General features: G+C 37.2%; 1 protein-coding gene across 1 annotated transcript; it reads left to right on the forward strand.

Moving 5' to 3' along the window:
* On the forward strand, window positions 1-25,790 carry LOC112501013 (copper-transporting ATPase PAA1, chloroplastic). The gene is made up of 17 exons (XM_025104644.1): window positions 1-584; window positions 1,544-1,597; window positions 2,025-2,178; window positions 7,095-7,169; window positions 8,409-8,686; window positions 14,511-14,756; window positions 15,023-15,121; window positions 15,604-15,753; window positions 17,851-17,997; window positions 18,855-18,905; window positions 19,134-19,306; window positions 19,507-19,639; window positions 22,490-22,587; window positions 23,040-23,280; window positions 24,356-24,559; window positions 24,701-24,781; window positions 25,440-25,790. The coding sequence occupies exons 1-17, from the start codon at window positions 129-131 to the stop codon at window positions 25,656-25,658; spliced, it is 2,859 nt and encodes a 952-aa protein (XP_024960412.1). The 5' UTR covers window positions 1-128; the 3' UTR covers window positions 25,659-25,790.
* Window positions 25,791-25,850: the final 60 nt, after the last annotated feature.

Consider the following 25,850-nt stretch of genomic DNA (forward strand, 5'->3'; position numbering starts at 1 on the left):
TAATCGTTACTGTAATTAATTAATTGGTTTCTAGGGTTTTCCTTCAAGACACTCTGATTTGGTAGGTACACTTGCAAGTTACAATCGCTCACTTCTTCCCTATCCAACGCCAAACATCACCGGTAGCAATGGAGTCAACATTATCGGCAACGGCAACGGCAACGGCAACGGCAACGGCTACCACTTCTTTATTGGGTTTCTCTAGAGCCCTAAATTACTCTACTCCCGGTGGTCAAACCCTCCGGAATCAGCTTGCAGTATTCCATGTCCGACGGACTATCGCCGCCACCAAAGCGGACTTTCGGAGACCATCTAGGAAGTTAGGTTCTGCATCCCCGTTGTTTGGGTTCAGGAATGTGGGTGGTGGTAGTGTGCCTTTGGTGGGGTATCGTTTGGAATGCGTTTCGAGCTCTGCTGCTTCGTTTGCTTCCGGCGGTGGGGGGATTGGAGGAGGTGGCTATAGTGGAGGTGGAGGTGGTGGTGGCGGCGGTGCTGATGGAGGGGAAGTCAAGGCTACTCCGATCGCTGGAGGAGCTGATGATGTTTCTGCTTTATCGTCTGATGTGATAATACTAGATGTTGGAGTAAGCATTGTTCTTCTGGCATTCGTTTGCTTACGGTTGATCTTGATAATTGATCATGATAATAGGTTTTTCGTTGATCAAAATTTTAAAGTGAACATTCTATCCCAAATCTAGTATGGATGGCAATGCTCAATTCATACTTGGCGTTGTTCATTCAACTTTCAGTTTTTGTCCATTCAGAGGATAAATAGTGGGATCAATAAACATATGCATCATCATAGAGAGAGAAATTTCTATACAGAAACATCAATGAACGCATAAAAATAAGAAACACAAGAAATACACCCCTTTCGGAGGCATCTCTAGGAAACAGGCGTTTATATCTACAACTTTGCCTGTTCTCAATCTTGTGAACTTTGGTGGGGCTTGTCAGAGCAATTGATGTTTTGTAGATATAGTAGAACAAACATACGCTTGATAATCTTCGTTTCTGTATTTGGATGGGGATCAGAGAATTAGAAAACTTAAGAGCACCAGTTTCTTGCATGTCACCAGTTTGCAGTAAATAGAAATTAACAGCTTGTCATGCATTTAAAATGAATTTAAACATCTAGACTATACACCATGAATATTGTAGCTCTTTTGTTTTACTTCACTTGTGGATAAATGGCATTATAAGATAATGGTACTGGTATCATAAATCTTTTTTGTTATGTATTATATTAAGGTTAATATGCTAAGTCAAAAGTTTAAATGATCAATAGAATATAAGAAAAAAGTATAGAGGGCTTGAATTAATTGGAACAGTATCCTGACTTAATTTTATGGTTTCCTTTTTCCTATTTGTACACTCTGTTATTTTACGTCAATGATTTTATTTTTCAAATTAATTCTGTTATTTGTTATTTGTACACTCTGTTATTGGACGTCAATGATTTTATTTTTCAAATAATTTTTGTGAAAATGTGTGGTTTCTTTTGTTCTATATTTCTCAGCTTTTGAATCCTCTTCTCTGTCAGGGTATGACTTGTGGAGGATGTGCTGCAAGTGTCAAAAGAATTTTGGAGAGCCAAGTAAGTACTTCTACATGCCTTGCATGTTTATAATTTGGTGTATGTGTGCTTTAGCAACCTAGATAAGTGGAGTTCTTTCAGACTTAAAATGAAAGGGGTTGTTTTGATTTGAGAGTATGTATGCCTTTGTAGTTATACTTTTCTTGGCATTTCTACATCTTTGAACAACAGAAATCTCTACTTGTCCACACTTAGCAATAAATAATCACTAGGATTTCGAAGATGAATTGTTACAATAGAAAAAAACAAAAAGGACTTTGCAAATATGCTAGAATAAATACTTGTTGACGGTGACTGTGATTCTGCCTGTTGTGAGGCTGTTTCTTCTTATGCTGCAATTTCTGTGATGCTTTTTTTGAAAATCATTTTATTTACCGTTGTATCTTGAAATGGGCCGAGTTAATGAAGATATTTCATATGTCTCCAGCCACTGGTTTCTTCTGCCAGTGTGAATCTTACAACAGAGACGGCAATTGTATGGCCTATATCTGAAGCCAAGGTTACACCAAACTGGCAAAAAGTCTTGGGAGAAGAACTTGCAAAACATTTGTCAACTTGTGGATTTAATTCTAACCTTAGAGGTCAGTATCTTCCCCACTGTAATATTTGAATTCTCTACCATATTGCAATTCATAGTTTTACCTGATTGTTTTGAATGTTCAATCATGTACTCATGTTCCATTATAATTATAAACTTCTTGATAGTAGAGCATGTTAAAACTAGATGGCGATGAATGAGAATGTTTGACGCACCTAGCAATGCAAATATTTTGTTGTGCCACTGATAAAGGTTAAGCATTTTGTGCAGCTGTTTTGCTGGGTATAACTATTAAAACCTCAATGTGATGCTTCATTATCAGTAATTTATATACTCCCCTTGACTTGCGACTTTTTTTTATACCTACTGACATATGCTATACCCAAAGAGACAGCTTTACACTGTTGATATTCCTTCAACAGTTAAGCAAGGAATTGGTCAAAAATATAGCTGTTCAGAGTTTTATGCCAAGTATTGGATGTTGGTGATGCTCTATTCATACACAAGTACACACAATATTGCTCATATGGAATTAGGGCTATCAGAGATGGACCAACACCACCAAGAATACTTACCATGTGTTTGTTTTGCTTTTTTTTTCCTCTTCTTTCTGTTTTGTTTGTTTTTGTTTTATCTTCCATCTTTTTTCTTTGTGTCAAGTGTAAGGCTACAGGGACCTATCCTCTGGTTTTGGTTGACCTACAAGAATCTTTGCATGATATGTGCTCTGGCATTGAATGATATCATGTTGGGTTCCTCCACAGTGATGTGAGTTATTTTCGGGGCGATGAAATAGTTTTAATGGAAACAAATGGATTTTCTTCAGAACTACACCATGACATTCAAACACTTAAGCTACCAGAACCAGTATTTTAATAATTTATATAGTTCAAAATTGGTCAAATGGTGGATTAAGTGCTAGAGGAGAAATCAAATACAAACCATGAAAGGTTGCAAACCCTACTAACCAATCTCATCCACCGTGCTGATTAGCAACGGTGTGGATTAAAGCGGTCCCTGAATTTACTCATAACTTCCTAGAAATTTCAAAATACACAAAATCAAGGGCTCCGAGATTCGGTTGTTACCTATGCATGATTTGTATTCTAAAGTAAGGACAAATCAAATACAAACCACGGAAAGTAGTTAATGAATAATGATCTCCCTGTCCCAAACTTAATGGGCCTTTTGACTTTTGGTTTTATCCCAGAAGAAATGAGAGCTTTGGTTACTTCTAAATTTTAAACAACGTTTTTGTCATTATTTTAATTTTTTCATATCTATATTGAAAACCCAGTCACAACACACATGTTTTTCACTAGAAAGCTTTATTATAGTTTTTTTTTCTCTAATCACATGAGTTCTTCAAAGTGCGTTTTTCTAAATGACAATAGCTTATTATTATAGTTGAAATCTTTCAAAATGTAAAGGGTGAATTTTTATACCTTTTGAATAATAAATAGTGGCTTGTCCCGATCTACACTATCTTATTACATTTTGAGGCATTCACTTTTGAGTGGATGTAAAATTAACAAATAAAAATATATGAAAAGATTTTACCTGAGGATGTGAAATAAGTCTTCGTACTAAACCTTTGGTTATCGGTTTCGGAAGTCCATGACGTTCTACTCCTATCCTATAAGTAACTATTACTTGGGATAACTTGTGCATTGACCTACCCAAGATGTCAAGAAGCATATTGGTTTCTACTTGATTTCCACTAAAGATCTCTGTGAATAATAGAGGACTTGTACTATTTTTTCGGTCTCATTTGACTCGGTAATTAATATTGAGGATTGGTGGGTAACTGGCAGGTGAGGCTGCAACTGAAGGATAGCCATCTTAGAAAATGGAAAGGATTCTTGTTAGAGCAACCATATTCCTTTGTGGTATGTCCCTGTTACTTAGACTTTTTATTTTTATATTTGCCAATATGTTGTCTTGTTCACACTGGAAATCTCAAATTCTATCTTTGGAAGGTAGTTCAATTTTTGAGCCGTGTTTAATATAGTTTTTATATCCGTAGGTGAGTGTTGTTTACAAGGACGCAATTCTACCGTGGGAGCACCCTCACAATTTGGATGGTTTACTTAGTCTGAGTTCTTTTTTCACATTTTATGTAGTAGAGAATCACACTTCTTCAAAAGCATCACTCTAGATTTGTTCTGAGTAATGATGATTGCTTTATGCTAGTTGAAGAACACTCTAGTTGAATTGTATCCTTCTTTCTAGTTTAAAATAAGATCTGTCACCTTGTGGTCTATACATTTTTTGATGTTCTAATAGTTAGATTTTGTGGTTTCTTAATGAATTTTTTTAAAATAATTTCCCTATTTTCTCAACGTAATATGGATTGTTGATTTTGAGGGAAGTCTCTAAATTATCCATTGACTCAAAGATAGGCATCTCTTCTTATAGAAGGTTTGGAAGTTGGTTATGAGATACCATGTCGATAATACAAATCAGTGACTCACATTAGAGTATCTGTTGTCTGGAAAAACAATATTGGTTGCGTTAAAGATACACAAGAACTACCAATGTCGATTGGCATAGCTTCTGAAAACAAGAACCAAGGTGATGTTACTTTCTCTGTGTGATAGTTCTTTAGACACTTGTCAGCTGTCGCATTCCGTAGTGACCTTACTGTGAGATTTAGATAAAAGAAGAAAAACAATATACCTTCAAGGACTACCACACTCCACCTGATGCATATCCCTGCAGCTTTATTTGTTTGGAACTGTTTCATTTAACTCTATTCGACCTAAATAATGACTTATTTGTAAGATAATCCCCAGCCTTTCTCATCCAAGGGTGCAGTGATTTGGATAAACTTTTGCTGATAATTATTTATTTGGTAACTAAACTTACATTATACAAAAGAAACTAGAAACAAACGGCATATAACAGGCTGTCCATTATCAACAGGTCACAGGACAGAAAAATAGATGATCATTCACATATTTTATTTATCTTGTGCTATATTTGAAGCTTAAGTGCTGTCTTATACATTGAGTATTTGACATGCCTGTATTAAAGCAACTGTGCCACCTTACAATGTGAATTTTGTCTAGAACATCAGAAGTTGGAGTTGCTTTATAAATATTTGGCAACATATCCACTTAACATTATAAAGATACATGGTTACTTTTTCAAGGGTCTATATTCTTATGAAAGCACATGAGATACAGACATACAGTGTTGGTTCATAATATTATTTGGTAAAGTCAAATTCCTTGTTCTTGAGGTCCAACTGCTGTTAGCTTTCTGATGGTTTGTGTGTCACCAAGTTGGATATTCGACCTAACTATCAGTGTACTTGTCTTTTTTGCTGTTTTAAGTTTATCTTGCTTACCCAGCCTACTCCCCATTTCGAACTTCGGATTTTCATATTGGACTACTGGCCTTGTATGAATTCCATGAGAATTCCTCCCACATTTTGAATTATTATTTTGCTTTTATCTGACACAGTTATGTATGAATCTCTCAAAGTTACTACCAGAAAGGTTTATTGCTAATCTTGAATCTTGAAGGCCAAACTGTGTAATATTCCTGCTAGGCTAATTGTTATTTCTTCAAGTGTGGATCATCCTGATAGTTGCTGATTATTATTCCTTTTCACTTAACTTCTTTCCTCAAGTATGGTCATATTACTTCTGATGCAGCGATGTATGTTTTTGACATAACTAAAATTTAGAAATGAGGTTTAGCTTGATTTCTCACGCTGCGTTTTCTTTTAAATTCCTCTCATCTGATGCATGATGTGTTGAGAAAAATGCAAATCCGTAGGGATACAGATTTACAAGTAAGAGAAATATCACGGATACCGGAATGTAAAAATACACACAAAACATGAAGAAACAAGGATTACATGGTTTGGTCAATGAGTGACCTACATGGCTGCACTAGTGAGTATGTATAATTAGTTTGCATTGTCTCTCTTTGGGTTTTACAATTGCATGTCCTTGCTACTGAATACTTGCGGACTCCTGCAAGTATAGCAGCAGAACGAATGTTTGGCAACATCAGACTCGCAACCCAACATGATGCATTGTGTACTCTGGGAACTAGGAACAGTAGCAACAGCCTGTGGTGCCCAACATCAAATAAAAAGATGTTTGCAGTTAGAACGGCAACTAAAATTACAATGTAGCCCACTTGTTGGTAACCTGTGTTTGTGGGAAAAGAGGAAGAAAGATCTACAATTAGTATCATGCAAGCATATTACTTCTGCTTATGTTGATGTTCCAACATTATTTGATCATGTGCCTTGGACAAACGTAAGGTGCAGGTATCTTGTATTATATGTGTATAGATGAAAGATTAGCGGCATTGGCTTTATTTTTCTTGTTTGATAAATTGTTAAAACATCGAATAAAAACGTTTGCTCTAAAATTAACGGACTTCTCTCTCTCTCTTTCTCTCTCTCTCTCTCTATATATATATATATATATATATATCTTTTCCTCCCTCCCATACCCTCATGAATTTAGCTTCCAATCCTTCAAAATTGAATCTTAATTCCATTATTTCTGCATTACATGTTTATGATTCGTTTCTTTGAAACCTAGATATAATGTAGCATTTCACTTTTGACTTTGGTCTGCATTTTGTCTGGCCCTACATTCTTCCTTCAACAAGCAGACAATTATACACCTTAATAAGTATCCATAATAATGTCTCTTATTGTCAATATTTGGATGTTAAATCTTAATTACAGATTGTTAGAGTCCATTTCAATGTTACCTTGTTTTAATTACTATCGGTTTTGCACATCTGCTACGACATTGAGTATCTTAACCTCTTTCACTTCAGTTGATTAATGCAAGAGAGGAAATTCCCCTTGTGTTGAATAGAGCTAAATGTCTTGTGTAGTATGTCTTGATGTTGATTTGGGCCCTCATTTTTAGTGGATAAGTTGCAATGGTCCTTTAACCATCCTTGTATGCCTACTTTTTGCAGATTCTAAGAAACAGAGTGTCTTCCAAACATTTCAAAGGAAGGTGGAAGAAAAGCGTAACCAGTTAAAAGAAAGTGGTATGCACTTAAATTGTACTTTTTGTTTTTGATGATTTAGGTTAAAAAGGCATATTTTCAATAATGGGGGGAACAGAGTACATAACAGGGTGTGGGCCGTATCTTCTTTGTGGTAAGACTGTTAAATGTCCATGGCTGTGGACAGTTACACAATAGGATGCTTTTACCACTATCATCATCCCTTGTAGTAAGATTCTGAGGTCCTCAGTCAAATAAGGCTTGTTTTGGATATCTATGTGTCTAGTTTGAACAAACATAGGCCATTGTATCATACTGCACATTTAATCACTGTGGACAAATACATAGAAGCAGTGATGATTCCCTGATTGTTACCCCTAATTTTCTTCTTAGTCCTTGCAACCCATAATAGAAGTCATGCAGAGCAGAAGGAATACTTATAAATAGGAGAGAAAATGTATATTAGAAAGAGATTAACCAAGCGATACTAATCAGAACATGAGAAGCAAAACCGACTCGGGAGAATAGAGTTGTAACATGATAAACCCATGCAAGTAGAAGGTTGTGGCATCAGATTGGGGGAGAGGTCGGTGCCGCCAACATAAGATAGAGATGGGGGCGGCAACCTTTTAGTAAGTACCAACTAGATGCGGCCAGTTGTAGGAAGGTGGCAGATGGCTGAATCTGGGTGAGGTAGCATTGGGAGGTAGTATGTGTCTTTGGCAGACCATTGGCAGCAGCAGATGGTGCAGTGTACCCTGGGGTGGCACCAGACCAGTGCAGCACATTCTGGAGAAAAGCTACAGGGCAGCATTACACCCTATTGGGTGTGAACAGCCCAGGAAGGCAGCCGATCTCTGTAGCAGATTTTTTACAAGAGAAATTTGGATTGGCCTTGGTTCGTTTCGAAAATATGGCTTCACGTTCTGTCATTAAATTCCTCCTGATTTATTAGATCTAAAAGAACTCCATTTTAAGCATCTCTGGCAGCTTGTTTAGGCGAAGTTTGGGTTTTTATGTTCTTGAGCATTTGATTTAGGGTGAAAGTATGTCTAATTAAGAAGTGAACACATAGAGTGCATGACAGAACATGGGAGGAGAGTATAAAGCAAAAGGAAAACTAAAAGAATGTTTCAGAAAAAAGGAGACTAACTATAGCAAACGTGATCCTTATGTCCTGAGTTTCCTTTCCCAAGTATTTCTTAGGCATCCTGTTTGGGATTTCATGTTTAGCTTAATTTATGTAGTTGATTTTTGGAGTAACTGCTTTCCTTTGTACAGGTAGGGGACTTGCAGTATCTTGGGCTTTATGTGCTGTATGCCTCTTTGGGCATGTCTCCCATTTCATTGGAGCCAAGGCTTGGTGGATACATGCCATGCATTCCACCGGTTTCCACTTGTCTTTGTCTTTATTTACATTGCTAATTCCTGGACGCCAACTTATTGTTGATGGTCTGAAAAGTCTCATGAGGGGGAATCCAAACATGAATACATTAGTTGGTCTTGGGGCGATATCGTCATTTACTGTCAGCTCGTTTGCAGCATTGATACCAAAATTGGTAAGTACCACTGTGCTTTTGTTAGAATATTTGTTTGTTTCATGGAAATATGCATTTTCTCCACCATATATCCTACCTTGTTTAAGGAAATGAAGTTCTTCCATTCTTAAAAATGAATCTTGATTTTTTTCTGCTATCTAAAGTCGTTGTAGCGGGTGATCATTTTATATATGATATTGATCTTGATCTATGACTAATGTCTTACTGCTACGAGTACTAAAAGGAAGATGATCCATCACCCCTACACCCACTTAACCCATGAAAGAGAAGGGATGCAATCAACCACCTAGATTAAGAAAGCGCATAAAATCATGAAATTGTCCTGTCAAAACACTTGCAAAATAATGCTATTGAAATGCTCAACTTCAATTTTTCTTTGCTTGCAGAGTGTTAGTTTTAGGTTTGGCATAGAAGACTCCAATCCTTTTTGATCTAGCTAGTAAATAATTTAATATGGGGTTTCTAGTTTTGTTTGTCTGTGGGCCCATCTGTTTATAGTCACTCCTATCATGCTTTCTCACTTTTCTTCTTTGCCCTGACGTTTGTTCTATATTTGCACTATTGAGCATATTTATATTGTTACATCTTGTATTTTCTTCTTTAATTCTACCGCTTTTATCTTTCACGACAATCTTCCTTTGATCTCTTTTTAAACGGTCAACAAACTGATATATTGATGTCCCAAAAGAGACTTGAACTCACAACCTACACGTCGTAGATATACACCAATACCATTGGGCCAAAGGCCACTCGGTGAAGACCTTTCTAAGTTCTGCGTGTATGTTATACTTGTTTTCCCTGAGAACGGTACCTATAACTCTTAGGTTCTCATCTAAGTAATAATGTTTTCTAGAAATATCTGTTCATGATATCAAATTTCAAAAGCTATATTTATGTACCATATTTTATTTGGTCTTCTGCTTGGGAATTGATGCTATGAAAACATTCATGTAATTGAGCAAGATCTGTTCTTCTTTACTCTAGTTTTTACTAGGTATCATTAATTGGTCGGATTAGAAAGTTTTTGCATTTGAGTTGATACGATAATGCTGGATAATAACCAAGGGGATTTTATACTTTTTGGTTTGAGGGAGTTTGGTCGAGTATCATAAGAGGGTTAGCGTATTCCATCATACACCTAGGTAGTAGATAATGTAGGATCTCTTTGTTGAGTTTGTTCTCACACTTGTGCTAAGCTAAGGATTTATCATCGTTCTCAATCCTCGACACACAGGCCTGCATTCAAGAGTCTGATGGGGCATGGGCGAAAACCCTTTTTTCAACAACACACTTCATCATCTGATTTGAAAAAATATCTATATTTTCTTTTTTCTAATTAGGTATCAGAAGTGAAAATTTTGAAGTTTGGCACTTATCGAGCATTCGGTTTAAAAGTACAGAAATATACATGCAAGAAAAGTTAGGTTTTAAAGTTAAAGGATGATATTCAATTATGTTACACATAGATAGCAGGGATAATAGGGATGGTGGTCAATTAGTCAATTGTGGGGACTAGTCAATTAGTCAAGTGATTACAAGTATAAATGGAAGGGGATAGAAGTGATTAGGTATCGGTTTTGTATTGTGAAATTGGAGGAAAACCTCTCTGGAGAGATCCGACTCTCTCGAAAAGCTGGTAATGAATTTGTAAACATTTGATTGTTGAATAAAGATGAAAAGTTCGCATCAAATGGTATTAGAGCAGTCGATTCTGGAATTGACTAGGAGCATGCTTGTCATGGCACAAAAGATGGAGGATATTACTTCGATGAAGTCTTCCATGGATGTGATTCAAGAAGTTAAAGACGACGACGTTTTAAAGAATCAAGAAGAAGGGTTTGAGATTCAAGAAAATGAGAAAGAAGGGGTTTATGGTAATTTGGTTGGTGATGATGAGAATATCGTGTTTTTAAATGCAAAGGGCTTGTTTTTTGGCGATAATGGCGGCGAGATGAAGTCGGTTTCCGAGGTTGGTGATCCGACGGGAATTGGGAAACAAGAAAACGAAGTGGAAATCGCTGAATCCGGGGAAGATACGAGCAAGAACGATGAGGGAATTTATGTCAACGGCCAAGATTCCGGCAGGGAATTAGCGGAGAACGAAGGCAATTACAATGGTGAACAAGATGAAACCGTAGAAGAAGAAGAAGATTGGAAAATCATAAAGGATTTGATTCAAGAAGACTTGAATTATGTCCAAGAACAATCGATTGATCAAGATTGCAAACTTACGGCCTTGGCAGAAAAAAGAAAAAGAAAACAAGATGAGAGAGAGAAGGAAGGAGAAAGATTGAATCTGAAGCCAAAATCAGATTTAATTTCGAATCGAGGTTTGATGTGGAATCCAAAATCCAAGCAAACGACACCACTCAATTGGCCCATGAAGAAGAAGAGCAAGAAGAGAACCGCGAGGAAGGAAAATAAGGAATCCAAGCCTATTCCATCAAGCCCGTCAAAATTTGAAACCCTAAACCCATCCCAGCACTTCATTTTCAAGATCCCATGATTCTACTATGAGAACAACGATAACGCAAAGACAAAATCAACGGTGAGGAGTAAATTGACAACAAAGAAGACTCCGGCAGAGAAGAAACGAAGAACACGCAAGAGGCTATTCCAGGTTATATTGACAATCGACAAAGAAAAGAAGAACAAGATTTTGATAGAGAGCACAAGTAATTGCATCATGGGAAGATTTTGGTTGGGCAACAACCATGGCTTACCACCGCCACCGCCATTACCACCGCCGCCGGTGTTGTTTTTGCCGTTACCACCATCATCCCAGCCGCCTCCATCACGAGTCTTCCATGGTTCTTCATCCACGTATGTTTTTTTGGAACAACCATATGTACGTTCAAAGAAAAAGCATGGATTTATTCATTCTATTGGACTTCAAAGGCTACGGTGAAACCCACATTTGTATCCTTCTTTTAAGCCCAAAAATTGACTTTAATCATCTCTCAAGCCCTAAAGATTTCAAGAATACACCAAAGTATGAATTTCTGGAACAAATACAAAGCCAAGAAGTATAAAACTCCAGATTTTTTTTTCTTTCCACCTTGAGGACAAGGTGGATGTTTAGGGGGCGGGTATTGTTACACATATAGATAGTAGGGATAATAGGGGGGTGGTCAATTAGTCAATTATGGGGGATGGTCAATTAGTCAAGTGATTACAAGTATAAATAGAAGGGGATATAAGTGATTAGGTATCGGTTTTGTATTGTGAAATTGGAGGAAAACCTCTCTGGAGAGATCCGGCTCTCTCGAAAAGCTGGTAATCAATTTGTAAACATTTAATTGTTTAATAAAGATGAAAAGTTCGCATCAAATGGTATCAGAGCAGTCGATTCTGGAATTGACCAGGAGCATGCTTGTCATGGCGCAAAAGATGATGGAGGATATTACTTCGATGAAGTCTTCCATGGATGTGATTCAAGAAGATTGGAAAATCATAAAGGATTCGTTTCAAGAAGTTAAAGACAGAAGATGTTTTAAAGAATCAAGAAGAAGGGTTTAAGATTCAAGAAAATGAGAAAGAAGGGGTTTCTGGTTATTTGGTTGGTGGTGATGATGAGAATATGGTGTTTGTAGATGCAAAGGGCTCGTTTTCCGGCGAAAATGGCGGCGAGATGAAGTCGGTTTCCGAGGTTAGTGATCCGACGGAACAAGAAAACGAAGTGGAAATTGTTGAATTTGGAGAAGATACGAGCAAGAACGATGAGGGAATTCATGTAAACGGTCAAGATTCCTGCAGGAAATTAGCGTAGAACAAAGGCGATTACGATGGTGAACAGGATGAAACTGTAGAAGGAGAAGGTCACGATTTCGTTGTGGGTGATTTCGTTTGGGGTAAAATCAAGAAAATGAAAACAAGTGGTGGAGGTTCTGGTTCACGATCGTTGCAGAAGGAGATGAAACGGAAGGCGTTGGTGGTGTCGGTTTTGCCAGAAACCGATTTCGACAGCGATGAAATTGAAAAAGAAACAATGTTGCCACGCCAACGGAAGAAAAGCAAGTATCTTTCGCCACCGCCATTTCCACCGCAGGTGGTGATGTTTTTGCCGTTACCACCATCATCTCAGCCACCTCTATCACCGGTCTTCCATGGTTCTTCATCTGCGAATGCGATCAAAGACTTATCAATTGGGCTTATCATTGAAAGGTCAAACATAGAGTGTCTGTATCTGCGGGATTCTTGCCACCATGCTGTTGGAGAATATAAAGAAGCTGTAAAAGGTTATGATGCCGCGTTGGATTTGGAGCTTGACTCGATGGACAAATTTGTGCTTCAATGCCTGACTTTGTATCAGAATGAAATTGCCTTGTATACCTCTGCGAAGATCAATAGCAAATTTTGCTGGTTTGATATAGATGGCGACATCGACCCCCTGTTTAAGGAATACTGGTGCAAAAGATTGCATCCCAAAAATGTATGCGAAAAAGTTTACAGGCGGCCTCCTCTAAGAAAAGCGAAGTTGAGGAAGCAAGATTTTACTTTAACTATAAACCAATGATTGCACTTCTGCATGCTGCTGATCGTATCGGAAAAACTATCCAGTATCATTGCTCAGGCTTCTTGGCCAATAGGCGTCAGCATCACATCGCTGGCTAAGGTGTCTAAGGTTTGGCGTTCACTGCAATATGAATGGAAGTTTTCTACTAAGAATACATCAAAAGGCGGAAAGAGACCCCGAAGAAAAGAGAAGATCATCATTCCTAACCATAACAGAGGCGGAGCTGGTTGTAATACTAGCAGCTACTCCGAAGCATCGACTTCAAGTGCCTTGGAAGAGAAGTCATGAGGACAATATGTTTTCTCATGGCTTCATCTTTACTCAATGGCCGTCAAATGGAGACAGATATTGGAACCCTGTGACCCTGTTGTGTGGGTCAACAAATTAAGCGAGGAGTTCAATTCTGGATTTGGATCTCACACACCTCTTATTCTTGGGCAAACTAGAGTTATTCGCTGCTATCCACATTTTCAAAGAACATTAGATGTTGCTAAGGCAGTCATGAAGGAAAATGGCTATGTGATTTCTTTCCACCTTGAGGACAAGGTGGATGTTTGGGGGGCGGGTATTGTTACACATATAGATAGTAGGGATAATAGAGGGGGCTGGTCAATTAGTCAAGTGATTACAAGTATAAATAGAAGGGGATAGAAGTGTTTAGGCATCAGTTTTGTAGTGTGTAATTGGAGGAAAACCTCTCTGCCGGCTCTCTCAAAAAGCTGGTAATCAATTTGTAAACATTTGATTGCTGAATAAAGATGAAAAGTTTGAATCAAATTAACATATTCAAGAATGTGCTATAAGCTTCAAATATAGATATTAGCAGGCTTGACAAGTAAAAAGTACTAAAACGAAACTAACTGAAGCTCTATAAATTCCAAATTAATGGTAAATTGTGGGCTTGCAGTAGACATCAACTTGTACCAAATTCAATAGATCTAAACATAAACATGAAATAACCTCCTGTGAATAACTTTTAACTCAATATCCAACTCGGTGCCAAATCTAGTGTGAACCAGAACGAATCTTGACCCTAACATTGAATTATGACCATGCAGAATAATCATATTCACCATAAGGTCAAATTACCTGTGTACTAGGAACCAACTTTTTAGTGTTTTTGATGAATGAAAACCTAACCGAACATGTATAGCTGTGTTCACCGCTCAATGTTTTTTTTTTCTCTGTCTTGCTATTTGTATTTGAAGCAGTACCCCTTTGTAAGTGCCTCCCTTTCTTTGCACTGAGTATTTGAGTAATTGGTCATTGAAAATTTTGCCCCCTGTTTGGTTTTTGTCTTCTGTTTAGGGTTGGAAAGCGTTCTTTGAAGAACCAATTATGTTGATAGCATTTGTTTTACTGGGAAGGAATCTCGAACAAAGAGCTAAAATTAAGGCCACCAGTGACATGACAGGCCTTCTTAGTGTTCTGCCACCAAAAGCTCGTCTTCTGGTGAATGGTGACGCTGATGGTGATGGTAAAGAGTCGAGCTCAACAGTGGATGTTCCTTGTGACAGTCTATCTGTAGGAGATAAAATTGTTGTACTACCTGGAGTAAGTAAAACTTCCTCTACATGTTCTGTTCTCCAGGTTGCCGCTCCCTATTTCCTGTAAAATCTAACAACTAGGTTCCATCTCTATGCTATAATTTAAAATTACCAGATATATTATTAATAGCTGTAGAAATTCATGAGTAATGTTTCTTGCAACTACAGTCTAGTTTATTAATTTCTTTGGAGCACATGTTTTTTCCTGAATGTCAGGAAGAAAACATTGTTCTAAATTTAATTTATTTACAAATTGTTGTGCTCATTGTCCAGGATCGTGTTCCTGCTGATGGTATAGTCAGAGCTGGTAGAAGCGCAGTGGACGAGTCAAGTTTCACTGGGGAGCCACTCCCAGTCACTAAGCTTCCAGGGGTAATGATACAACCATTGTCAAGGATACATATATAGTGCATACTCCCTTCTTCATAAAATTTGACTGTTATTTGCATTAAATGCAAATTTTATAGTGTTATTGTGTAAGAAGATCTCGACTTCCTCATGGTTAAGATTTTAGCTGTGTTGCCATTATGTCACTAATGACGTGCCACTTCATATTTCCAATTTAGAATTACTCCCCAAACCCAGAGCAACTAACGAAAGGGAAATGCATACTCTTATGCCTTCTGCCCTTCGCTAGTACCTCTAATGCTCAGTGGTATCTACTGTTTACTGGAATGGAGTTGATTATTTTTCCTTTCCAAAGTGCAAGATAGTGTTTGTAACTTGTTGCTATATGGTGTTCAACCATGATAGCTTATACATGCCAACCAAGGTGAGGCAGTTAGATTGTGGTCGGGTATATTTATCAATTAAGCATGCTTCTTGGATTTAATCGTGAATTGCTTGTGTTCTAGGCTGAAGTGTCAGCAGGAAGTATCAACCTTAATGGAGCACTTACCGTTGAAGTACAAAGGCCTGGAGGTGAGACCTTCATGGGGGACATTGTCCGTTTGGTTGAAGAAGCTCAGAGTAGAGAAGCTCCTGTTCAGCGTTTGGCTGATAAGGTGCTATATCCTTATCTTGTTGTAAATTCTGTGATAAAGATTAAGATTTAGGTAATGAAGTTACATCATAGCTGTGTGCATATTATAATTTCATTTATACTTTATCTTTAATAATGCAATCTTGGCATATATACAATAAGTTATGAGTTATTTTTTGGTCCATCTATAATCTTCTTATTGCATTGCAACTCTCTGATGATCCTAAAATGTTGCATTGTCAAAGTTTGCATGTGGTACTTGACCTTTAGCTGCAAATATGATTTAGAAGTTGATAATCACCATCAGAGAAATGAAATTAAAAAGGTTATCCCAGTTAAGATCTGAGATGTAGAGATTCTTTTAGGGTGGTCTAGTGAATTGTCTATACAAAATTTACTGCCTCTGTTCAGAGAGGTAAGGGAGTATCTGTAAGTTTTGAATGGTAGCAAGAAAAATAATCAGAATGGAATATTAATTGTTTAAAAAGAAGGAAGAAAGAAACCATCTCGAGTAGTTGTTGCTATGAGATTTTTTGAAATTAAAAAAAAAAAAAGACAGCAGCAACAGGCTATATACTTCACAAACACAGTGGTGTAAATTATCAAGATTCTAGGATGGAACTTTGTGTTGAATGCTTAACCTGAATCTTGATTTGGGCTGAGCTACAGGTCAAACATGCAGATCTTGTTTGAAGAGTTTTTGCTGAGGTCAAAGCAACTGATTATTGACCTGAAACTTCCTTGTGTAAAAGGAAAAACATCGTATTTAAACAGCATGATTCATGATATGAAAGAAAAGTACTTTATCATGGTTAATGGTGCGAAGAGTAGGGATTCACTGTTTAAATAGATAAGTTGTGCACTGTAGTTATCTTGTTCTATTTAACAGTCGAAACCCTGGGAAGAGTGGAGGGATCAGATGAATTATGATTCATGACCAAGTTGGTAATCTGCAAGGTATGGGAAGAAAGCCCATCTGCTAGGGCATATTGGAAGGTTAAATCATTCATTAAAAGGATTGTCATTATTGTGGCCTTTTATTGTAGCTTATGCCTTTGGGAGAATGCTCACTTAGGTCCTCCTCATGCACAAACTTTGACAATGTAATAGGTATGGAGACAAGTGGAGGCTTGTGCTAGTTTTCAGATTTGACAGTTGACACAACTCCGTTCCTCTTTCCCTCAAAATCACTTGCTCTCTTGACAAGCATAGCACATTGGAGTCTCTTACTAGTCTAGTTCTAATCCATATTAGCCAGTTCTTTTCTATCCCATTGAAGCAATTGCAACATTTCACTATTTGACGGAGGATGGGTTAGTTGAAGATATGTATTTTCCTTTCTAAAATTGATTGTATTGAAATTTATTGCTGTTCAAGAATCTCACTGTACAGTCCCTCTGTACAAGGGAGTTGGAAGGGAATATCGAGGGTGGTTTTTCTGGTTTGTTATCATTCTGATAGCCTTCTGAAGTATATTTCTTGTTAATGCAGCTTTTTTTTGGCTCTTTCTATGATTTCATCCGAGTTGAATGAGTCACATGATCGCTAGAATGTCCCAACAGAAAAAGCCAAATGATTTGTTTCTTTGTAAACAACAATTACAACTTCTTTTCTGTGGTTTCGTAATGTTTATATGCTTCCATCAGTGATTTAAATACAGTTCTTACTTTCTACTGTACTACCATTAATATCTTAATTATTACTTTTTCCTTTTCATATTACTGCTGCTGAAACAATGTTTAATAACCAGGCAACAGGCCAATTCATGTTTCTTCTATTTTCAAGACTTGTGGTCAAAGCAAGAATTAGGAAATACACTTGAAAGTTTTTCCTGGGGGGGTTATCATACAATCATGTGGCAGATGACCAGGGGAGGGTTAAGATTTACTTCCAGCAGATATGTTATCATTGTTATTCACTATAGAGGAACATCTATAGGGAGATATACTTTCTGATATTCTTATTGTATGTTGTGAAATCAACATGCACCTACTGGATAAGGGACACCTGAATGTGTAATTCCTGATGGACGATAGGCTGCACACTTGAAGCTTTTCGTTTATCAATGTTAAATTGTTTGATCCTGCTTGCCTTACAATGTTGCATCTTGCTTTACTAGGTTGCTGGACACTTCACTTATGGTGTAATGGCAATCTCTGCCGCCACATTTACGTTCTGGAGCATTTTTGGTGCACGTATTCTACCAGCCACTCTTCACCATGGAAGTGCAGTGTCATTGGCATTGCAGCTCTCTTGTAGTGTTTTGGTATTACACCTATTCCTTCGCTAAACTTTGATTTACTTCTGTTACAAAGAGTTAGCACTGCATTCTGTGCTATTTTTTTGGGATATTTTATCATATTGGTTAATGAAGACTCTGGTGTTGCAAGATTACCAAATCCACGAATGTAACATATTTGTGGTCTGTCAAGTATACGCAAGCAGGAGAGGCTGTGAATGAAAAACATGAGCAGCTGCCAGCTGGTAATCATATATGCCTTGGTTATCAGTGATGGGACAAAAGCTTAAGTTAAACCAGGTTTTCCACAAGAGCATGAATGACATAGAGGTAGATTAGAGGTAGATTGTCATCTAGTCGTGCACGATCAAGATGTTGTATAACTATAGCACCTCCATGTATAGGAAGAAACCACACTTGTGACATTGTGATGAAGCCTCTTAGGAAGCCCACATAGTAATCTATCTGTTGATTATTTTCTGTCGGCTATTATCCAATTACCTTGATTTATATACATCTGGGGTTTCTCCTGATGATAAGAGTGATATTGTATTTCTGTATCTCTATGATTATCAAAGTACTTGTTTTATCAAGATTCAAAGAGACAAAGGAATGTTATGTTCTTGGAATTGACAAACAGTACTGAAATTCCACAAAGCTTCAGGTTCAATCGGCACCCCTCCCTAAAACAGCAAATGAAGAGTTAGGACTAGGTTATCCCTGTGTTCAAAATTCTAAGATCCTGGACTGAATTATGGTATACTGGATTAAGAATGCATGTAATATTAATCTGTTTTCTTCAGGTTTTTATTGGTTACCAACTTTGCTTCATTTTATTTTGTTAATGATTTGATGTAAATTGAACTTCTGTTCTGTGACTGCAGGTTGTTGCTTGTCCATGTGCATTGGGTTTAGCCACACCAACTGCTGTGCTGGTAAAGTCTTGTACCCAAGATATTTATATGAAGTAATTTATATATCAGTGAAAACATGGGTATCATGTGCTGCTGAAATAGATGCCCGCGTACCGTGTGTATGTGTCTGTGAGTGAGAACAAATTAATGAGATTTTCCTGCTAAAATAGGACTGATGCCCAACTACCACGTCTTGAATAAATCTGTGATGGTATGGTCTGATCTTACTTGATCCTGCTAATTTTCTAGGTCGGGACTTCGCTTGGTGCTACAAAAGGATTGCTTTTGCGTGGTGGAAGTATCTTAGAGAAGTTCTCTGCAGTGAACACAATTGTTTTTGACAAAACAGGGACATTGACCATTGGCAAGCCCGTTGTCACGAAAATAGTGACTAAAACATCTGATGAATATCCCGAGTTACAGTTGAGTTTTTGATCATAGCTTCTGTTTTCAAATTAGATTGTAGTTTAGGTAAATTAAGCTGTAAAATGTCATATAAGTTAGGTCTACCAAAATCTAGTGTGCGGAGTCATACTTTGGGTGCTGAGGCCAATGCATGTGGGATGCCTGAGTGCCTCACACATGATTGAAGTTGTCTGAAATTGGGTAATGACTGATGCAGGCTAAATTCCATTGATGAATGGTCTGAAATTGATGTATTGAAGTTAGCTGCTGCAGTTGAATCTAATACAATTCATCCAATTGGGAAAGCTATACTGGAAGCTGCTCGGGGTGCTAAATGTCCTAATGTAAAGGTACATTCCATTGCCTGCTGGCCAGTGTGGTCATTAAGTAACTACCTTCTCTATGGCATATGCAGATATCTTTTTTCTGAACCAAGTTCCTAGAATTTCTTGGAAGGATCTTATAATTCAAGTATATAAATATGGTACATGTGTGATATGCTTCAAGTTGTATTTATATGACCTGACATCTCATAACTTGACAGTATGTACTATATCAGCATTTCTTACATGCTCACTATTTTAGATAAAATGTCCATTTATTCCCTGCTCTCCTACTAGCAGAGCATGTTATATTAGTGCATACTTGATCTATTTAGTAGAGGGAACTGCTTGTAAAGTTGGCTTCGAGTTCATTGTATGCATGACCGATGTACCGAAATAACGCTATATGGGATTTGTGAACATTGATGAGAAAATGAGGTGGGCCTATACAGATAAAAAATGGTAAAAATGCCTATAAACTTTTAAATCAGCAACAACTGGCCCACTTCGGTGACCTTTTATTTGGTCTCCCCATTTGGCCTCAATGAAACATTCCTTGTGACTTCGCCCTTTTATAGAAATCTCTTTACTCCACCACCACTTCCATCAACAGAACACTTTTACAAACCCTAGAAGTCAAGAAAAAACATATTGCTGCTTCTGCTATTGCTGTTTTTGAAACCTCTTAGGGTGATCAATTAGTAAGCACCAATTTATGATCTGGATAAACCAATGTTTCAGAAACTTATCATTGGTTTGTGAACAAAAAGAATCAATCAATAGATTTGGATGTGATTATTGGACCTGGATCTAACTAGAGTTGGGCCCATCTGCTGCTACCCTTCTCTCCTCTCCTCCTATGGCTGTCTCCAATTTGTCGCATAGTCAGAATGAGAAACATATATAGTGGGAGGTTCAAGTTAGAAAGAAAAATATCGTGAGAAGGTCAGAAGGGAAGGTTAAGATCATTGAAAAAATTCATTTGCAGATCCATAGGTGAACCCATATGAAAAATCTATAACGTCGGTTCACATATGCATTTTCAAATAGATTTTCCGGATTTTTTCAGTGATTTACATATGAACTTTTGCTTCTTACCTTCTCATGATATATAGCCTTCTTATTTGAACCCCCCCTGCCCTGGTATATATAGCGTGGTTCAATGAGAACCTTAACTATTATAAGAACCAGTGAACTAATTTTTTAGTGTGTATTCATTGTTGAATATATTCATTGACATGATACAAATACAAATGAATATATAGTATATATTCATTGATTAATGTACTAATTGATAGTATACATATTTTGATGAAATTTAAAGTGTATACTATTTATCAATGAATACACACTATAAAATCACTTCAAACCGCAAATTAAATAAAAAAAACTAACACCCTAATAACCATTCATTTGTATGATGTGCACATGTGCATAAACGTAATTTGTCTGGTATTGTTTGGTATGCAAACGTGCATAGGAACTAGGAAACATCTTTCATTATTTGTATGTACATGTGCATACCGTACATATGAATGGTTATTAGGGTGTTCCTTAGTTTTTCATTTTTTGGGGATTTCCCTGCACCCCTCTCTCTCTATTATATATATATATATATATATATATATATAGGGGAGGGATCAAATGCAAACCAAACCATTTGTACAAACCGTCGATTTCATTGTTTAATTTAATGAAATTGTTTCATTTACAAACCCAACCATTAGTACAAACCATACAAACGAATCTCCACCGTTCATCTAGTCTAATAAGCATCTGATTCAATGAATAGATCGATTGTTTCCTAATATAAAACATCCGAATCATAATAAATGAACTCTCATAATTTCTATAAATATCTCAATTAATTGGTTTGTACTAGTGGTTGAGTTTGTAAAAGATCTCTCCTCTCTCTATCTCTCCATATATATATATATATGTGTGTGTGTGTGTGTGTGTGTGTGTATAAGTAAATTAGCCACATGATAGTTGCATTTGTTACAAGTCTCTCTTTCTACTGCCTATTGATTTGATATTCTGTTCATATGGAAAAATCCAATTTAATTGTAATAGTTTGTAAACTTACTCATGTAAAGACGTCAATATGCATCTTCTTTTTGTATTATAGAATATTCCTTTGCTTGTTATTTGATGTTGGCTTTAGGTTTTGGGTTTGAAGGAAATATGAGATTTTATTCTCTTCTGCATAAATGAGTTGTGTTGCCATGGAGGTCTTGAAATTTTAGAATGAAATATAAATCTATGTGTGTGTTTGTGTGTGTGCAATGTTGAGAGGCTTAGCCTAATCCAACTTATCTTGAGATTCATTAGCTGTTTCACCAAAAGTGAAGTTTATAGGCCTATTCTTTGTCCAAAAAAAGTTTATAGGGCTATTTGCAATTCGGCCGAAAGTTCTCCTAGACCCAAGGAGTGTTATTCCCTCTAATGAACACTGTCTTTTTAATTATTTATTTAAACTTTTATCCTGTTCTTTTATTAGATTTTTTGTTACCTTTTGCTTTAATATTTACAACCAGATTAATTTTTTGCAATATGATCTATATTTTTTTAGTAAGAAGTTCCTCTTTCTGACTCCATCAGATGTTGAGTGTGTAACTTGGTTCTTAGAATTTCTTGAAGAAATGTTACGCATACTTATCATTTGGACATTGTCCGTGACTTGTAATTCTTGAGTTGGACTACTTTGTTAAGATGGCTAGTTATGATACTCAGATTTTGGACTGTGTTTATATACTTCACTGCAGTTGATATGTTGAAGAGACTGCTGTTGCTTTTCTCATGTCACCAATTTCACACGTAAGTTGGCGGTTATGGAGTTAATGTGATTGACTTTACATGTGAATATTTGTTATGCAGGCCGATGATGGAACATTTATGGAGGAACCTGGATCAGGTGCAGTAGCCTCAATTGGGAAGAAGACGGTTTCTGTTGGTTCACTGGAATGGGTTAGAAGGTACTTAGTTTGCAACCACTCTGCTATGATTCTGAAATGGCATGAAGTTTTGCTTTGTGATGAATTTTGATGGGAACAAAATTTTCTTAATAGCTTAACTATTATGTTTGTTGAGTCATCTATTCCAAGATATATATATGTTAAAAGACAACCTGGAGGGCACTGTGGCGGTGGGGTGGGGGAATTCATCCCATGTGTTTTGAAGTTCGTATAGGACCATCTAGTGTCAATCTCTTCTTTACAGTAGCTTCTTCATCTGGTTGTTTATCAGAAAATTCATACTAATGTTGTAGGCTTTTATTACCATTAAGCTTTAATTTTACTGTTTTTATCATTTTGTTTGCTCTTCTATTACTTATGAGTGGCCATTGGTAGTTCCGATATTTTTACACTTGCATTGTAATGTAGTCTTCAATGCCCAATTGTAATATTAATTATCACTACTAGTGCAGGCATGGAGTTGTTGAGAATCCATTTATAGAAACCGAAGAGTTCAAAAATCAATCAGTCGTGTATGTGGGGATAGATGGTGTGCTTGCAGGTCTTATATATGTTGAAGATCAGATAAGAGAAGATGCTGCACATGTTGTTCAATCTTTAACTAGTCAAGGAATAAGTGTGTACTTGCTTTCGGGGGATAAAAAGAGTTCAGCTGAGTATGTTGCGTCCGTTGTTGGTATTCCAAAGGAACAGGTATAAGGATTTTATTCTAGTATGGTTTTGTGTCAAAATACAGTCATTACCTTCCATTTTTGGTCTACATGATGAAATTTATGAGAATGACCTACTAGCAAAAGAGGAATGTGCCTCTGAGTTAAATCATTAAGTGCACCTACTAGCTGTCCATCTGGAAATGTTTTGATTTTGTTTTCATTTGCAGCACAATCATATTCTGCTTGAAAGTTTCTGTAGTGTGTTGATTTTTTGAAAGCAACTCTTCTAGGATATACGTTGCACTTCTATAAGCCCATATATAGGCTTCCTCGCAACTAAGCAATATTGGTTATGACAGACTGCTCTAGTCGGAATCTAATCTAAATTCTATATGCTACATTTCCTACTAGCCATCAAAGCTTTCCCGCTAATACTAAAATCAGCTTACCAAAGTGTTTCTCTTCTGGCAAAACTCTTTCATGACCAATGCATGAATTTTCTTATATCCAGTCTCTCAGAGTATTTTTGGAATAAATGTGGTTTACAATTAGAGTAGCTGATTAAGCAATTGCTGTATTATGCCTTGGCTGTTTTATTGTAGTCGGCCCCGAATGCCTCTGTACTCTTTCATGCCTCTGTACTCTTTCTAATGCTAACGTCTTATTCCTTAATTCATTTTCTCTTTGAGTTGTGGTAGCTTCCGCGCCAGCAAGATAGGACTCAGCCAAAGCAACACTAAGCGAGAAAAGCCCTTTCTATCTTCTTAGTCATAGTCAAGCAAGTTTTCACCTTTCAGTGCAGGAACCTCATGATAATGTCACATCTTAAAGCATAAATCTTTAAATGCAAAAACCGATGTGAATGGGAATGTACAACAGTATCCAAATCTTCTATTCACATTCCAACTGGCGATTCAGTTGTGTGAAGTGGATTAGTGAGGCCATCCATGAGCATTAGAATCCCATCAAGGGCTGTCAGTGACGACTAATTCATAGGAACTGCAAATCTGTTATCTCGATTTATATGTAGTATAAAACACATGGATTTTAGTTTGAAAGTTCTGTTATCTTCATATTATACCTGTTCGTGAGAACCTGAAATTGGCAAGTGGCAGGTATTCTATGGAGTCAAACCTGATGAGAAAAGTAAATTCATAAGCAGACTTCAGAAGGATCAGCATGTTGTTGCTATGGTTGGGGATGGAATTAATGATGCTGCCGCCCTGGCCTCATCACATGTAGGGATTGCTATAGGTGGAGGCGTTGGAGCTGCTAGCGAAGTTGCCTCTATTGTACTTATGCGTAACAAAATTTCACAGGTACAGACCCTCACTCTTTTCAACTGCGTAATTAAAGAGATACGTTTCATGAAGACATTGAATGCATTTTAGATTTCAGTCACGGTTGGTTTGACCAAACAGAGTGTAGCATATTGAGCAACATAAATCCCTTCTTTGCAGCTAATTGATGCGTTGGAGCTTAGCAGACAGACGATGACGACTGTGAAGCAAAATCTCTGGTGGGCTTTTGGGTACAACATTGTAAGTTATTGCACTCTATTGACATTGAAAAAAAGGTATTTGCAGTAGGTTCAGTTGAGATCTTTTCAAGTGAGAACCACATTGTCTTCCAACGGTTTTTGATGAATTTATGTTCCTAAAAGTGTTAAAGATTCGGGTCTAGTTTAAACTAATATAAAAATGCAAAAGTTTTGAGGGGCACAATATACTGCTACTAGGGTAGGGTCTCTGAGGTAAAAGATATGCAAACATTCACATGTGATGTATATATCGACGGATAAAAATACCCCATTTGATGCATCAATTTGCTTTCAAATTTACACATTTTTGGCACAAACTTCTTCGTATCCAAAAATCTGTCCCTGTTAAATGATCAACCAATCAAACATGGTTGCATTTTACCCTCAGACAGGCTGCCAAGTTCCACTTTTGTGGTTGCTCCCCTTTCACTTGCACAGGCCTTTTGGTGAATTCCCCATTATAAAGCCGACAGATAGGTCTTTTTACTACTTACTAGTCGTGGTTATTCTTTTCTTTTCACTTACACTTTTGCACAACCCCTTCTACCCTTTGGGGTAGATGGCAGGTCTATATGCATCTCACTACTCCCTCCGAAATCTACTTTGGGTTTGTTTGATTTCATTTGGTTAATCTGACTAATATGATTATGAACTTGCAGGTTGGGATCCCGATAGCTGCAGGGACTTTGTTGCCAGTTACAGGGATAATGCTTACTCCCTCAATTGCCGGAGCCCTCATGGGTTTGAGCTCTATTGGTGTGATGACTAATTCATTGCTTCTAAGATTCAGATTTACATCACGACAGAAGAAAATTAACCAAGCACCATCGTCATATGTAGTCCAAGAAGACATTGAAGCACCCAAAACCCTCGGTTAGTTCATGGCAGTCGCTAGTCGGGAAACAAATCACAAACTCTTATAGTGCCACTGGAGAGAGAGAGAGAGAGAACAGACATGGATATTTTGCTATTTTGTACATTTTAATTGTTCAATGGTGGTAGATAAGGCTGAGTTACTTGTGCATTGGTTAATGAACACAAAACCCCTTCCACTGTTACACTCTGATGCT

This window comes from Cynara cardunculus (genome assembly GCF_001531365.2).
Source record: "Cynara cardunculus var. scolymus isolate 2C chromosome LG 17, CcrdV1, whole genome shotgun sequence".
In the NCBI taxonomy this organism is placed as follows: domain Eukaryota; kingdom Viridiplantae; phylum Streptophyta; class Magnoliopsida; order Asterales; family Asteraceae; genus Cynara; species Cynara cardunculus.